General features: G+C 40.7%; 1 protein-coding gene across 6 annotated transcripts in view; it reads right to left on the bottom strand.

Moving 5' to 3' along the window:
- Positions 1 to 16,967, bottom strand: part of Pik3c2g (phosphatidylinositol-4-phosphate 3-kinase catalytic subunit type 2 gamma) — a 332,394-nt gene that overhangs the window by 98,046 nt on the left and 217,381 nt on the right. For all 6 annotated transcript variants that reach the window (XM_029478871.1, XM_021164809.2, XM_029478870.1 and 3 more), the window contains 4 exons: positions 14,590 to 14,682; positions 12,048 to 12,177; positions 7,954 to 8,090; positions 7,063 to 7,232 (listed from right to left, as the gene is read on the bottom strand). In XM_029478871.1, the coding sequence (XP_029334731.1) occupies positions 7,063 to 7,232; positions 7,954 to 8,090; positions 12,048 to 12,177; positions 14,590 to 14,682 (530 nt within the window). The remainder of the gene's footprint in view (positions 1 to 7,062; positions 7,233 to 7,953; positions 8,091 to 12,047; positions 12,178 to 14,589; positions 14,683 to 16,967) is intronic.

Here is a 16,967-nt window from a genome sequence, read left to right as displayed (position 1 = left end):
CACACACACACACACACACACACACACACACACACACACACACACGACGACGACCATGCTTGACTTCAGATGGAAGTCCTACAGAGTTGATCTCAGGTCTTCATGTTTATGCAGTGAGCTTTCTTATGTAAATAGCCATCTCCAAAACCCATTCACCCTTTTTAAAATTTTAAATGCTTTTTAAAATTTGAGTGTGTGTCTGCATGTGTACATGTACATGTGCTTGTGCATGTGTGTGTGTTTCCTTACCTCAGGGATCAAATTCAGGCTATCAGTCTTTATAGCAAAAATGTCTCTTTACCACTGAGCTAAATCTGCAGCCTAGCAATCGTTAAAACAGAATCTTTATTACTGCTTGGAATCTCTCCACTGTCATACACCCTTGGAATAATTACTTAGTTGTCCTGTAAGTTTAAGCCATTCCCATTATGGGCAACTAGTAAAGACTATGTAGGATCTTAGTCTCATTTTCTACTATTATCTTATTAGACTTTACCTAGATGCCATGTTTCAATGATGCCTCGGTGCCTTGGACTGAAATTAGACACAGCAACACAGCATACCTGGTTGTTATTAAAATTTGTTCTTATGAATTTCAAATGCGTTTGTCTTCAAGAAATACCATGGTAACAGTAACATTATCCCTCACAGTGCAATAGCCCCAGTTGTAAATTGGGAGTTAAGGGAATGGGCAAAGCACGCTGATGGTAACAATGAAGTCTGACTACATGAGATGCTGTATCCTTAAACTTGGGCTTCTTCTTGATGAAATTCCTCATACATACAGATGTCCATACTCAGAAAATAAATGGCTCCCATTTTTATTGAACACTGCATACACATGCATGTGCACACACACATTGGGGATTATGTCATGGCATGTATGTGGAGGTCAGAGGACAACATGCAGAAGTCAGTTCTCTTCATTTGATCCCTGAGCTGAAGCTCAGGCTGTCAGGCTTGAAGGCACACACATTACCCACTGAGTCATCTCTCCAGTGCTTTAGAAGGCTTCCCTTTCAAAGACTGCAAATGTGATTTATTTTAGGCACAAGAATTCCAGATGTTGCCATTGGCTGGCACCCATTCACACACTCCAACAACTAAGACTGTTCTCTGCCTTTCCTTGCAAAACAGAAAGTAACAGTACTCAGCTTGAGTGTTTTTGTCTCAATTCATGAAGCCATCATGGGTCAGCTATGAATGAAGCTTTCAAGGCTATCTTTGACTATTTCCACTTAATACAAGCTCACATTCCATGACATGGGCTCCAATATAGAACACATGCTTTGTGCCTGCATCAAAGCCACAGCAATCTGGAGAGAGCTACAGGCTTCAATACGGTGATGGAGGCGACAATGTAGAACGGAATGGAAACGCCAGGCTCCAACATGGACTTACGACCATAAAAGTGTGCCCATTGGGATCTATGAGCAACACAGTGTTACTCCCTTTAATGGGGAGATGGATAAAAAATCAGTAGATGGAGGCGCAGAGACTCCGTCTCAGGATTGAAAGATTTGAGTGTCTGAATGATATACTTGGTACTTGAACTGAAATTCAGGACTATGTAACGTGAAACACTTTGTCACTATTATCAAGATTATTTTTATTACCTCTGTGAAGTTGAAATGTTTGGGTTGCGAAGAGATACTATAGGAACATTAAGATATGTCATTTTAAAGATGTCGTCTAAAAGCTGTGCACTTCCCTAACCACAAATGACATCATTAGCATGGGGTGCAAATGGCTTCGGTGCCCTCGGGATGCTTAAACGTACCTTTTCCTCGATAACACAAATGACCTACATTCCAGGAAGCACATTTTGCTGCCCAACAGAAAGAACACAAGTCTCTTGTCTAATATCCTTGAGTTAATTGGGATGGCAAATCTGGAAGTCTCCATTGAGTAGGATAGAACTTTGTGTAATTAGGCTGCTCAGGAAGCCACACATGAACAATATAACCACAGTGTCAAAGTGAGCACACTATTACAGAATGAGCCTGGATCCCCATGAGATCACCACGCTCTAAGCAATTATCAGTGGAGGATTGCTTCAGTAATAATTTCTTAAATGCAAAATGTTCCCCTTCCTGTGCTGACTCTCATGCAAGCACTGTGAGTCCTCAGGCTCCTGGAAGTCCCAATCTTTAACTGTTTAATAACTTAGATACTGAGTCAGGAGCTCCCGAGAGGCATATCCTATCTTTTGGTTCAAAAAGGGGTACAGGAAGCATCAACCTCCTCAAAACAGGCCCCTTCACCATGTCTATGACCTAAATTTGTGGTGAGCCAGGATTTAATGAGTACCAGGAGACTGAATGGATCTTCACAATTACTGTATGTTTTCCTTTGAGCGATGGCTAAGGAAAGTGCACAGCTATGATCTCCATGGACTTCAGGTACTTGCTGGGAACCAGAATTAGACTGGCTGTGAGGACAACTTCATTAATATTCTAATGTGCCAGTGAAAGTTTGAAGTAGGAGGGTCTAAAAGATCAAAAGGAAAAAAACTGAGATGAACCCATGTTACTCTTGGGAGTGTTTCTATCACTTGTAGTTGTGGTACAAGAAATAAGACTTAGTATTTCCTACTAAGCTTACAATGGAGTTGTTCACCTAGAATGAGATGCAAGGCATTTTATCCTCTGTCCTCTCCCTCCTCCTCCCTTCCTCCCTTCGACTTCCTCCCTCCCCCTCCCTTCCTCCCTTCCCTTCCTTCCTCCTCCCTCCTTCCCGCCCTCCCCCACTCTTTCCTTGCACACCTTCCATCCCTCACTTCCCCACTTCCTTCCTCCTTGCTTCCCTACACTGGGAATTGGATGCATGCTATACACATATTCTACCATGGCACTACATCCACATCTCCATCTGAAGGTCTCTACTACACTCACTTTAGAGGAACATTTGTAGATGTTCCTTAAAGAGTAGTCTTAGAATCAGGGCTAAACAAGGTTGACAGTGAGAGGCACATTGAATCTTAGGCAGTTAAAGAAGGTGGCGCAGGTGACAGTGTGGCTTGCGGAAGGCTGCACAGCAGGGCCATCAGTGCTTACATTGCTCTCTCTTCTGTCTCTTTTCTATTTGTCCTCAAACGTTTCTCAGCCAACCCATTTTTTTTTAAACTGAAAACCTACAGAATTTTCTCCTTAAAGAAAATTGATTTATGAGTTTATACCCTTTGGCAAATTCCATGGTATAATTATTCCCATTATAGCTCGTTTCTAGCTAGTGATTAGTGATGTCATCAGGGATATTGTTGAGAAGGAGTACCTGGAATGGGCTCTTGTAAGCCCTGATGACATGTGCCCAAAATGATCCCACAGGTTAGGAATGACTTACTGGAATATGTTATCACCATGCAATATATTTACATATATTGAATTGCTTAATCTTCAGACAAAAGTCTACATTATAGATGAGAAAACTGAAGTACAGAAAAGGAACTTACTAAAGATCGTATGTAAAGTATGTTATAGCTTTAGGGTTAAACACTTTCTTTTATACACACACATACACACAGTCACACACACACACACACATATTCACACACAAGTACCCTCCAAACCCCCCACATTCATACTCAAACAACACACAAACACATACATACACACACACACACCTGAAAACACACAATCAATCACACATACACACACTCACACCTTGGAAAACACACACATGCACACACACCCAATCATACATATATACTTCTCAAAACACAAACACACTCACACACATTTACACACATCTACACACACACACACACACACACACAGAGCGAGAGAGAGAGAGAGAGAGAGAGAGAGAGAGAGAGAGAGAGAGAGCTTGTCCTCAGAGTTTCTGATCTTAAACAGTGCTCATATAACCTCTNGAGAGAGAGAGAGAGAGAGAGAGAGAGAGAGAGAGCTTGTCCTCAGAGTTTCTGATCTTAAACAGTGCTCATATAACCTCTAAATTTATTTTCTTTCATACAGCTTTTATACAGTTGTTTGCACAGTAAGTCCTGGTAGTGTTCCCTTTTAACAGTGAGTTCTGGCTCATGGAGACCAGCTTCCTGTAAAGTCCGTGCCATGGGAATGCACGGTCAATGATACGAGGCTTTTCTGAAGTAGAAAAACTGGACATGCTAGGCATTCAGACAGGACAATCATGAGAAAAAATTCGCAACGTGGGATACTAATTATTTTAGTGAATAAAACATGGGATAATGTGCTTCTTACCAAAAAAGAAAAATCAGCCAAAATTATTTAGAAAGAAAGCTACAAGGAAGACTTAAATTTTTGCTGCACCTTTAGTACCTTGTGCAGACAGATGAGGGACCCTGGAACCCGCTGCCCCAAGCTCACTTCTGTTGCCTTTCCAACACCTGGTACAGTTACTAAACCATAGCAAATAGAGAAACAAAACCAAAACCAAAACCAAAACAACCTCCCCCCAAAGGCTCTCAGTATTCTTAAATAAATGCTAGCGCACTCTCTAGCCTCAGAGAAGGTTGTTGAAGGGAAAGTAGAATGAATGTAAGAGTCAGGAAATATGGAGCAAAGATGAGGAAAGCCATCCCCAGGGTAGGACACAGCTGTTGCAAACGTGGTCTCACAGAGACAATTGCCTACACTAGACATGCATAAGACTTCATGCCTGTCCAAAGCCATCATGGACTGGGAGGGGCTTATGGGGTCCTACTCCTCGATTCTACTTTCTGTTGCTATGGTAACACTATGACCAAAAGCTACTTCGGAAGAAAGTTTATTTTAGTTTATACTTCCAGGTCATCATGTGTTAATAAACCACCAAGGAAAGCTGTCTACTACTGGCTAGTTCTCTCTAATTCATGTTTAGATCACACACACACACACACACACACACACACACACACACACACACACACCAGAAACACCTGCTCAGGGTTATATCACCCAAAACGCACTGGGCCCTCCTTCAGCAATTAGCAATCAAGAAAGTGTCCCACAGACCATCTACTGGGCGTTTTGATGGAGGCATTTGCAAATCTGAGGTTCCTCTTTCTCAGGTGACCTTAGTTTACATCAAGTTGATGACAAAAAACTAGCCCATTTACCATCCACAGTGAACTATTGGTAACTGATGGATTCTAAGGAAGGGACAGTCATTTTCTACAGTGCTGTGCCAGATATTGAGGTCACAAGGCTCAAATGGATAGTTCCAATAGTGTGGTCACACTATTGGATCAGAAAACAAAGCAAAAAAAAAAAAAAAAAAAAAAACTTTGAATGTGGGAAAGAAACCTATAGCAGGCCCTGGGCAGGACTGAGAGAATGAAGGATTATACGACGGGGGTGGACAGTGAGACTAAACAGGATGGGTTCTATCCATGTTTGAAAGCATCAAAGAACAAATCTAATCAATAAACATATGTGGGAAAGACAGACAGAATGACTCAGTGTCACATAGCATCGCCAGAGTGGAAGTCCATGTACAATGGCAGCAGAACGGTAGATAAGAATTTGTGAGAAATGAGTTAGAGGGGCAATTGTGGTTACAGAGGGAACGCGTCTGTGTTTTTCCTGCCTTATAAGGGAAAGTTACCATCGAGGGGTGGTCGCACTCTAGCTTGAGCTCATTACTGCTGTCTCTCTTACACGATGAAGAAGTAACTATATAGACATTATTACCAAAGAACTGACTGGAGATGTGATTGTGGGTACATGATTTCATAACCGCTTTTATTTATGACTTTGTTAGAGAATATGGAGAAAGAATGATTAAGCAATACTTTAAAAGAAAATCCAATTGGCTTTAGGAAGCGGGGAAGTTCCTCCTTATTTCCACTGTAGGGATTAGGCAAGTCGTCTCTGGAATCCTTAAGCAACCGTGGGGCTGTGATGCCCTTTGATTTAATCTGCTGGTGTCAATCCTTTTTTAATCTCCCAATTACATTGATTAAAGGGGAGCACTTGTTTGTGCGTAGGGTGTGAAGGCCTCCCTGTTCTCTGTCGCAGAGCTGTGTTTGTTTTCTCAGAAGGCAGAAAAGGCAACTGCAGGGTCAGCTTCAGCACAAGGTTGAGAATTCTGCATTCCCAGCAGTCTCAGGTCAGGGGAACAACATTCTGTTTTCTTTGTCTCCCTGGACGTTTCCTCCCATCTTGCACTGCTCATTGACACTAAACCTCTGTCTTCTCTGAGAAGCCTCTTTAAAGCATCATGCCTGCACCAGGCATTTTCGACCCAGATATTTGCTTTGTATTTCCTATGAGAAGTTCTTATCTTCTTCTGCCGTGTCTTTGTTTATTAGTTTAATATTGCTTTTAGTTACTTTTCTTATTACCTTGACCAAATACCTGGAGACGTTTATTTTAACATGGAGTAGGAAGGAATACAGTTTATTGCAGAGGTGCACAGATGATGGCCAGTGTCTAAGGTTGTGTAGTATCCTTTTACAGGCAGAAAGTGGAGACAGGGAGCAGATAGGACACAGTGGAGAGGGATCAAAAACCTTAACCACCCTCACCCCCATGACCCACTTCTTTTAGGCCGGCTCCATCTCCCAAAGAAGATGAGAGCCATCAGCTGAAGATCCAGAGGGAAGGCACTTTGCACTCCAACCACAACAATGAAGGAATCCAGGGTTGCATAGCTGTTTACCCTTCTGTGCATAATGCCTTGACTGATGACCACTCAGTAATATCTGAGGAATGGTTCAAGGCTAAGTCTGGTTGGAGAGTTTGCTAACTGTATTTTGTTTAAGACACAGGTGGTTATCCCCTTCAGGCAATATACTAGATGGATCAAGACCAAATTTCCCATAGTTTACAAGAAAACCAAAATATTAATTGAAACAATTAGTCGGAATAGATTTAGTAACCCATGGAGGAAGGCCAGTTTAGTTTCTTAACATCTTAAAGAAGCTCTCTTCTGTTAATAATTTACTGAAAAAATTGTTTCTTCCATTTACTAGATTTATAATCATATTTATATTACCCCAGTGGATTTGACACAAGTTATTTGCTAGGCTCCTTTTCCATTACATGCTAGACATTATTTAGGGCATTGCTTAATTACTGTAATAAATGTTTGTGGACTGACCTTTTGATACCGCCAAATGTTTGCGCATGACCCAAGAATTTTCCAAAGTCAATATGAAACATGTGGCCTGACTTTGTCAGCATGATATTGTCATTATGTCGGTCACAGACTCCCAAGATGAATGTCACCACACACCAGCCAGCACAAGAGTAAAAGAAGTTCCTCAAGGCCTGTCAGTTGAAAAAACAATGACAGAACATGACAATAGTAAAGAGAAAAAAAAACATCTATAATTATTGACCATCTATTTCTACTACATTTATATTATCTGTCTATCCATCTACCTATCTATTACAGATCTTTATTTCTACTACCTATCAATCCACGTGTGTGTGTTTATACACATACACACATGGATATATATATATATATATATATATATATATATCCATATTTACTTTCTATCACTGATCTAATCTATCAACTATCTATCATCACCTTTATCATCTTATCAATTTCTATCATCTATCGATCTTACATTCTAAAAGCCATTTATCAATGGTAGAGGAAAAGTCAGAGCATAACAGGAGCAATTTTAACACAGAGACTTATTTACAAAACTTGAAGATTGTGTGAAAATAGGAAGGGCCTACTGGAAGGAGTTGGTTTCAGAGGCCTTGTCTCTGGAGTGTGGTTTCTGTGAGAGGGATCTCTGAGTGAAGAAATGTCTTTGTTCATAGCCAACAACTTCTCCCGAAGGAAAAGAACATGTAGAGATGTTCATCCAGTTAAGATGCCAGGGAAGGCGAGTCATTCTCACATGGCTGATGGATGAGGGAATTAGAACTCAAGGTGGGTTTGATTTATTTTCCCATAAATCACAATATTCAACGGACCGGAGCACATTCTTATTTAATTCTATTACTTAAAATTAGTTCCAGAAGAACAAACCTTTTCATAATCTTCCTTTAAGTGGTTGTGCTGACTGAACCACTTCTTGATGGTGTTTTCTTTCAGGGGTCCTATCAGCCCAGAGTGCAGATGGATCTTGGCCAGTGTTACAGCATCAGGCACCATCTCTATGAATCCTGGATGATAACGGAGAACGGTTAAGGCAACCAGGATGAGGAACATGTAGACCGCGTACCTCACTGTGGGCAGTTACAATGGTCCTCAGCACTGCTTGAACTGCATCTTTCCTCTCACATCATCTTTGTAGATGCCTTGTGCATCCCTCCTAAGTCTAACCAATCTGAATATGTTAGGTTTTCATCAGACCAATCAGAAGCAGCTTAGTGTTTTTCTAGAACTATGGTAGAGAGCCATTGTAGGTGGTCTCATGGAAGCTCATGGTCACTAGAAAACCATGGTGACTGTCACATGAGGGTGAGGGGTCATGAACCTTTACAGGAGGATGTTCACATTTAAATAGCAAATGCATTTTTGCCTTCAGTGAACAAAATGTAATTCCCTCAATAAACATGTCAAATAAATGATAAAAAAAAACCTCTATTCTTAGTGCTGAGAAATGGTTCATTCATCAAGGGCTTAAAAAACTTTGGAAGTAAAGTTCAAATCTTCATGGAGCCCACATAGTGGTATGCCTATAAATGCCAGTCTTCAAAAGGTGGTTAAAAAGCAAGATGGGTAGCCAGACTCCCATATCTGAAAGCTCTGAATTCAACAACAGGCTCTTTTTTTTTTCTTTTTTTCTTCCTCCTCTTTCTTCTCTGAACTTAATAGGTCCAGTTAATGCTACTTATATGTGCATGGATTTGGAGCCACCCATGGGAACATAGCAATCTTACCAGTAGCCCAATTCTTTAAAAAAAAAAATTATCACTGCCAATAGTTCTTTAGTACAGGGTGGGGCTTGGGCATCACATGTCCAGCCTGTGCTTGAGTTCTAACTGGGGTGATACTGTGCAGGTCTTATGAAGGTTACCTCTAGTTAGTCAAGTGCATGTGTACAGTGGCCATGTCAGATCCAGAGGACTGGAGGATATGAGGGGAGTTAGAGGACGAAAAAAGGGAATAGACATGGTCATATTTCACTGTTTTTCAAGAACTTTTCCCAAAGGCCATTCCTCAATATATAGAGTGGATAGTGAGCTGAAAGCTTTCCCACTTTAATGTTTAGCTTTCACATGCATGTTCATACACATGCATTTGCACTTATACACTAAAACATGGATACACACATGAGCATGCACACATACACACACATACATATAAATTTTATAAATAGAATTCTTTTTTGATTAATAAATGTACCACCATTAAGTATTAGATTTCTGAGGGTGAACAGGAGGCCTGGGGGGAGCCATATGCAGTTTCTGTACCAGACACCATTAAAGAGAAGCTGTAATAATGATTTTATTTAAAAGGGAGCACCTATCGATTGAACTGAAGGAGGACCTTGGCCTCCACGGCCATTCATCCATCAAGGCCTGTAAGGCTGTTAACATGTAAATATTTCCAAGACCTCTGATTTTTCATCTCTACAGGATGAGAGTTTAAATAGTCCTTTAGCCTCTCCCAAGATGACTATCCCCCAAGAACTCTCCAGGCTCTGCGTTATAAATAAAATCAGTAAAATAAATCTAAATCTAGACTTTCTGATGTTTGCAATACCCACAATAGTTAAGGGTTGTGCAATCAAATGCTCAGAGGATGAAGGGAACTAGAAAAGTTCTCTGGCCACAGAGAGGGAATAAGAAAACCGGATGCTTTTTGAACAACAGCTATCCAAGAAGCCCTGAAATGCAATGGAAAGGCACCCTTGTCTTCTGAAAACACTTGTTTCATTCTCTATTTTTGTCGAAGGCGCATTCTATCAGCATAACTCGCCCTCTAAATCTTGCCATCACAGAAGGATGTTGGTACACAGAGGGGAAAATCGCTTGTCTTTTGCAGTTTGCCACTTTGGGAAAGTCTACAGTTGTTTCTTCTGAATCTCCTGATTAACATTGAAGGATTTCACCTGCGTTGCATGCTGTGCTGACAAACAGACACAGGGAGATGGAACTGAAGCTTTCCACTGGGACCCAGACTTTATTCAATTTCTAAAGCACAGGTGACCTATGAGAGATGAGAAGCAAAGCCTGGCAAGGCCAGTTTCATTCTAACTTTTCTGAATATTAGGATATGGAAGAATTAGGTTCCTTCTGTGAGACCAGAAATGGTAGAATCCAAGAAAGGACAATTCTGATGTAGTAGGAAGCAAAAGCTGTTCTTAAGAGATTGGAAATGTTTGGGGGTCACTGGGCTTGGAGCATGGGACCTCTGCTCTTGGAACAAAAGTAGCTTGTCTCTGATCTACAGTGGTTCCATCTAAGCGCAGGGAATTCTGTCTGTGTTTAGCAGATGACCTCTCAAGACATACTGGCTGGGATACCGAGGCTGCCGCTGAGCCTCAGGAAGAGAGGTGCTTCTTGGTGATGGCTCTAATTGCAACCATGGGTTTCAAGAGTAGATCTCTTTGAATTAAAAATATGACTGTGTTATTTAGGATATATTTCCAGAGTAAGTAAAGGAAGCCATAAACAGATAAAGAAAATGTGGTATATGTATAATGGACTTTTACTTACTCACAAAGAAGAATGGAGTTAAGCTGCCTGCTGGGAAATGGATGCAAAGAGGGATCACTCTATTGTATTGTGTGAGATAAGCAAGGGTCAGATAAATGGTATATAGTTTCCATTTGTGGATCCAAAGCTTTTTACAAATGCATAAACCATATACATATATGCATGCATGTGTATGCATACCTACATACATATGACTTGCAAGGAGAGCTTCAGAATGGAAAGAGACTGACATGAGGGGAAAGAGGGAGGAGAAAGGAGAGGATATGAGGTGACCGAAACACAGGATATGCTTTAAGAAAATGCTCTTTATTGATCCCTATGGCAGGAAGATGAATGTTCACCATTAAAATATTTTAAAAGGGGAGAGTAGTGTAATATGTAGGAAATCCCAAGGCAAGCATTAATATGAAATTTAACAAACCTGCAGAATAAAAACACTGATACTCTGTGAGAGTAAAACTGATCGATGGACCTAAACCATGTAGCCTTTCATTCCACATTTATGTCTATCTGGTCTTTACAAAGGAAAAGAAATATTGAATTATGTTCAAAGTGTGCATGTTTGCTCAGATTGACTGATTTTCTAGCTATTCAAAATCCTTTTAGAATTTAAATGCCAGTTCCGGGCCAGTGGGCTGGCTCAGGAAGTAAACCCTCTTGCCACTCAAGCCTGAGGGCCAAGTTTGATTTCAGGACTAACAATGGTGGAAGGCGAGACCTGGTCCCCAACGATGTCATCTGCTCTCCATACATGCACAATTGTTATGCTTGCTTCCACTCACCCATATTGCTTATGTATGTGTGTGTGCATGCATGTGTGCACATGTGCTGTGCACACTCACACACAAATAATAATAAGAAGAAATAACTAATGAACAAATGCTCTCTTTGCAAGGTTGAGTGTGTTTTAAGCACTTGCATATTGCGTGCTAACGGTGAGAGTAGTTTTGCACGGTCAGGGAATTCTACTGTGGATCGTGTTAGACTTCTGTTGCAGTTGGCTTTATGCTTGTGAAGAGTGAGTGAGCTGCATTCAGGAGGAAATTGCACTTTGAAGTCTGGATATGCATCTCTCCTTGGTCTATCAATATCTGTTAGAGCACTCGTCTGCGATGCCTGCTATCATGGTCTCGCCACTTCGGGTGTCAATATCTATAATCTCTTAGGAAACGAAGAAAAGAATGAATAGTCACTGGTGCAGGCAACTCTTTGAGAGAAGCAAAAGAATGACCCAGTTCACATCTGAACTTCAAAGTCATAATTAACCCCCTAAAGCGTGCTATGCTTTATATCAATCACCCTGGTTTGCAATTTTGAAAACTGAGAAGAAATACACGTTAGTCTTTGGCTCTTTGACCCTGGATCCTAAAATAAAAGCCGTCGGTTTGTAAAGTTTTACTAGTGAACAAGCTAGGTAAAATATGTAAATCACCTTGGTTTCAAATCTGTACTGACCTTGGGCTCTTCCTGTGGATAGACATCCATAAGTGATCATTTGCATATCGAGGCCCTCCTGCAGCCAAGCGTTGTCCATCACTTGAATAATCTGCAGAGCAAGCATATCCTGCCGAAGATCGTCCCCGGCCTGTAAAAGCAAGATTGCAGGCTCACGACTCTTCCCACGTGACTTTCAAAGCAGCCAAATGTGCTCTACCCCACTCCCTTCCTATATACATTTCCAGCTCAGTTTAGGGCAGGGTTTCTTGTTTGTGAGCACTCAAAGCACCCTGTGTTTCTGACAGCAGATACAGGGAGGAAACCTGGCTTTGGAAGGGTCGCAGGGGCTGCTGCCATCGTCGGATTAGAGGCTCTGGATAGATCTCTTTGTTCATTCCTTCATTAAGTTTTCTTAGACTCATAGTCTAGTGCCGTGGCAGGATGAATGTTTTTACCCTGGGTTGCAACTCAACCAAGGGAAGGCTGAAAGTGAGAATGATCAGCGCTGTCATAGCTTACACACAGAGATGCAGTTAGAATCCCTGTGACTTCTTCACTAGGCCATAAATTAGCACTCTATAACATGGTACCCGTGACTCACTGACCTTCACTGTGGAGGTTGCAAGGTGGTTTTTCAGAGAAAACTGTCTCTGACAATAAGAAACAATGCAGGTGCGGTTTTTCATCAGAGACGAATGTGATAGATCCAACAGGGGAAAGCCTCTCCATTAAGAAAGAATTTTGATTTTTTAAATGTTCTTGAATTTATACAACAGTCTACTCCTCAGAAGGTGTCTTTCATTTTTTTTTTTCTTCATGGAAAAGGAGCATTTTGGTATCATCAAGGCTCAAGGTTCTGAAGGTCCAATGTGAAGTGTGAGCACCATCATCCTCATTCCATCAAGAGTTAGATGACACTCACACGTGTGTGTGTGTGTGTGTGTGTGTGTGTGTGTGTGTGTGTGTAATAAAGAGGTCATCACATCAGGACCTCAAGGAATAGTTGGCTGTATGAACTTGATGACTGGTAAGAGCTGTGTCTTCTCTTGACGCCCCACCCCAGTGTCTCCGCCTGCCCCGTCTACAACCTTGTTACTACTGCCTTTCACCTTTCCCCATGGGTTCATAGGAAGACTGAAATGTTCCTTAATTGTCTTTTATTTATAGAGGAAAGACAAAATCCAATTTATGGAAATAGGCAAGTGGCCATTCGTGCCTGTAATTTTAGTTCCCTGGAGGTAGAGACTTGAGGAACAGGCGTTCAAAGACAGCCGACATAAAACCTTCTCTTCAAAAGAAAGACAGACAAACAAACAAAATACAAAAAGAGGGAAATAAACAAACAACAACAAAACCAAGAATAAACATGGCTCATGAGATGCAGCAGCAGTAAAGGCCGAGCATGATGAGCTCGGTTCCTATGACCGACGTGGGGGAAGAAAGAGCTGACTCCTGCAAGATGTCCTGTGTGTGAGTGTGAGTGTGTGTGTGTGTGTGTGTGTGCGCATGTGTATGAATGTTTGTATGTGTGTGTGTGAATGTGTGTATGTGTGTGTATATGTATGTATGTGTGTGTGTGTGTGTGTGTGTGTGTATGAATGTGTGTATGGACTGGAGAGATAACTCAGCGGTTAAGAGCACTGACTGCTCTTCCAAAGGTCCTGAGTTCAAATCCCAGCAACCACATGGTGGCTCACAACCATCTGTAATGAGATCTGGCGCCCTCTTCTGGTGTGTCTGAAGACAGCTACAGTGTATATTACATATAATAATAATAATAAATAAATCTTAAAAAAATGAATGTGTGTATGTGTGTGTAAATGTATGTATGTGTGTATGAATGTGTGTATGTATGTGTATGTATGTGTGTGCATGCGTGTGTATGTGTATGAATGTTTGTATGTGTGTATGTATGTGTATGAATGTGTGTGTGCATGTGTGTGCATGTGTGTGTATGTGTGTGTATGTATGAATGTGTGTATGTGTGTGTATATGTATGTGTGTGCATGTGTGTATATGTGTGTGTATGTGTGTATGTATGTGTCTATGTGTATATTTATGTATGTGTGTATACGTAATAATTTAAATTTTTTAATATTTAAAAATACATGTTTGTGTAGATACAATTGCTACCTCAAAGTAGTTGATACTGTTCAGATTCCAGGCCATGTGCACCATTATTATTATTATTATTATTATTATTATTATTATTATTATTTTAAAATCTAGGCTAAGAGTAAATGCTGCTACTGGTAGCTTATCGCACATCCCACTCTCTCCGCCATCCAAAAGTGAAAAGTGATCCTCTGCCTTCATTTATTCAAACTTAGCTTCAGATTTGAGCTGAAGGATACCTGGCATTTGGCCAGTGACGTTTGATTTATTGCCAATCAGCTTGGCACACACCATAATTCTGTAAAGACAGAGAGGCTCTGAAATAATTGGGAAACCTCTGTGTTTTTGCCAGGGGGAAATAACTGCAATCATTTCTTTTTCGTGAGCAATAAATCAATAGTTCTGCTTCTGGAATCAATTTTGGGATCCAGGAGAGTTACTGTACCTTAAAAATAACACTGATATTTTTGCCCATTGGATTAGCATTGATGAAAGTAATCTTCAATGGTGAAGCGTTGGATGTGAAATACGAGCAAGCCTGTTGAAGGAGAAGAGAAAGTGATGAGCAAAGTTAGGTAAAGACAGGCTTCCTGAAAAGGTCATCGCCCCTTGCAGAATTCGCTAGACTAGTAAGCAAGCAAACAAAAAGGTATAATTTTTATACTTTGACAAAGAATTGAACCTGTCAAAAGTGAACAAATGCTACTCTCCCAATCTCACATGTGTGTCATGATGTGCCTTTTGTCACGTCTTGCTTTCTGCAGTTTCAGGTAGGTACCCACAGTCAGTCATAATCTAAACTTGAAAATGGAAAATTCCGGAACCAATTCTCGAGCTTTCAGTTACATATCCTTCTGAGCCTTATAATGGGGTAAGTCATATGCCATCTCATTACTTGAGCAGCGTGTGCACAGCCCTTGTGCAGTATGTTCACATGGAACAGTCCACACATGGGGAAAACACGGTTTTATAGACTTGAATCCATGCATTCCTTATCCTCCTCACATAAGGGTGGGGGCGGGGTGGGTAAGCACTGTTCTTTAAATGTGAGAAGCCAGCTGTATGGGAGGCTGAAAACCTTCCAACACAATCTTTCCACCACATTAAAAACTATTAAGTGGAAAAATCCCAGAACTAATTCTCGAGCTTTAAGTTGTAGAGCCTTCTGAGAAGCAGGAAGACATGTTCCGTGTCTTTATCACCATGTGAACATCCTTTGTGTAGTGTAAGTGTGGTGTTCTGAGTAAGAGCTCTCCTCCATAAACTCGTGTGTTTACACGCTTGATCCACAGTTGCTGGAGATGTTTGGGGGGGGGGGGTTGTGGAACCATCAGGAGTAGAGCCTTGCTGGAGGAACAACTGTGGGCCTCACTCGCTGCTTTCTCTCTCTGCCTCCTGTGTGTGGAGAGAAATGCTATCAGGTAGCAAGCATACTGCTTCAGCTGCTTCTTAACATGCTTTCCCACCACGACGAATCCTATACCCTTGAAACTGTGAGCAGAATGAGCCTTTATCCCTTAAGCACCTGGTAGGGTTTTAGCCAGGAACAGAAAAGTATCTAATATGTCTAGCAATAGAGATAGATATATTTATGCTTAAAGCAAACTAAGAGGTTGCTTAAAATTAACTAAGATGTGTCTATAATAGTTGGCTACTAGATAAGAGTTTAACTTGTTATTTAAAAATTATTTTCTTTCAGGACTTTTTGTTATTGTTACTTGTTTTTGTTTTTAAAGAAACTTGGATCCACAGTTAAGAGAGACCAGAATTCTAACCTGTATTTTATTATCAATACGATTTAAAAACCATTCCTTCATGTGTCTCTGTTACACTAAAAAGCAGAGAACCAGAAACCTTATCTTGTGCCTTTTGGTAGAAGACATCATGAGCTGAGACTCTGGGATGAGGTCTGTAGAACTGACACATCCCTTTGTTAGAGAACACTTTCTCTGTAGTTGAGAGCTCAGTAGACTTTCCTTCTTCCGTTTCTTTAATCTCATTCCCCATTTATGATTGAAGTTTTCCCAGGTTGGCTAATTCCACTCAAATTTCCCTTGTGCTCAATTTCCCAATTTGTTCGAGAGTTGAAAGGCTTCCTGTGCTTAGAAGAGTAAAGAGTTAAGTCAATACTACAGGAAAGAAAGGGATTTGGTACGTTCGATCCATCGAGTCAGAAAAATATGACATCAATATATATTGAAGGATCAGTTTGAAGATGCAGATCTGACATCTGACGTTGGGATAAGCTGAGAAGATAGGGATCTATTTCCTAACTTAGTTGTCAACGTAAATCTAATCTAATCTCTCACCAAACACAAACCCTAGCTTGCTGAATAAATTTGAGTTTTACAGTTTTAAAGGTGGGGCTGCGTGAGACTCACAAGTTTCTCCTGTGAGAATCATATGAACCTTCAGTGAACAAGACAGTCTTCTCATGCTATAGAATTAATTAGTGAATAATGTAATATTATCATGCTATAGGATTAGTTAGGGAATCTTATGATCTTATCGTGCTATAGAATTAAGAATGCTTACATTAGACAGAAATCAGTCTAGATAAGTTGTCTTGAAATTTTGAATTCCAATTCATGGGGCTTGTTTTGAAGGATGCCCAGTGAAAAGAAGAAGAAAAAGTGGCTGAGAACTGGGTTAGACACTTTCTATTCTCCTTGAATCTTTTCTGCCCTCATAGTTGCATCCCCTGTTTGCACATATAGAGTATTTATTAAAAGTCATGTCAAAATATCCTATGATTAACAACTACTATGTGCAAACCATTATCTAGATGCTACCAGAAAGGAACACTGCACCTAGTTAACATGT

The sequence above is a fragment of the Mus caroli genome, chromosome 6 (assembly GCF_900094665.2).
Source record: "Mus caroli chromosome 6, CAROLI_EIJ_v1.1, whole genome shotgun sequence".
NCBI lineage: Eukaryota > Metazoa > Chordata > Mammalia > Rodentia > Muridae > Mus > Mus caroli.
Note: the sequence above shows the minus strand (reverse complement) of the source record. Positions and strands in the feature narration are given on the sequence as shown.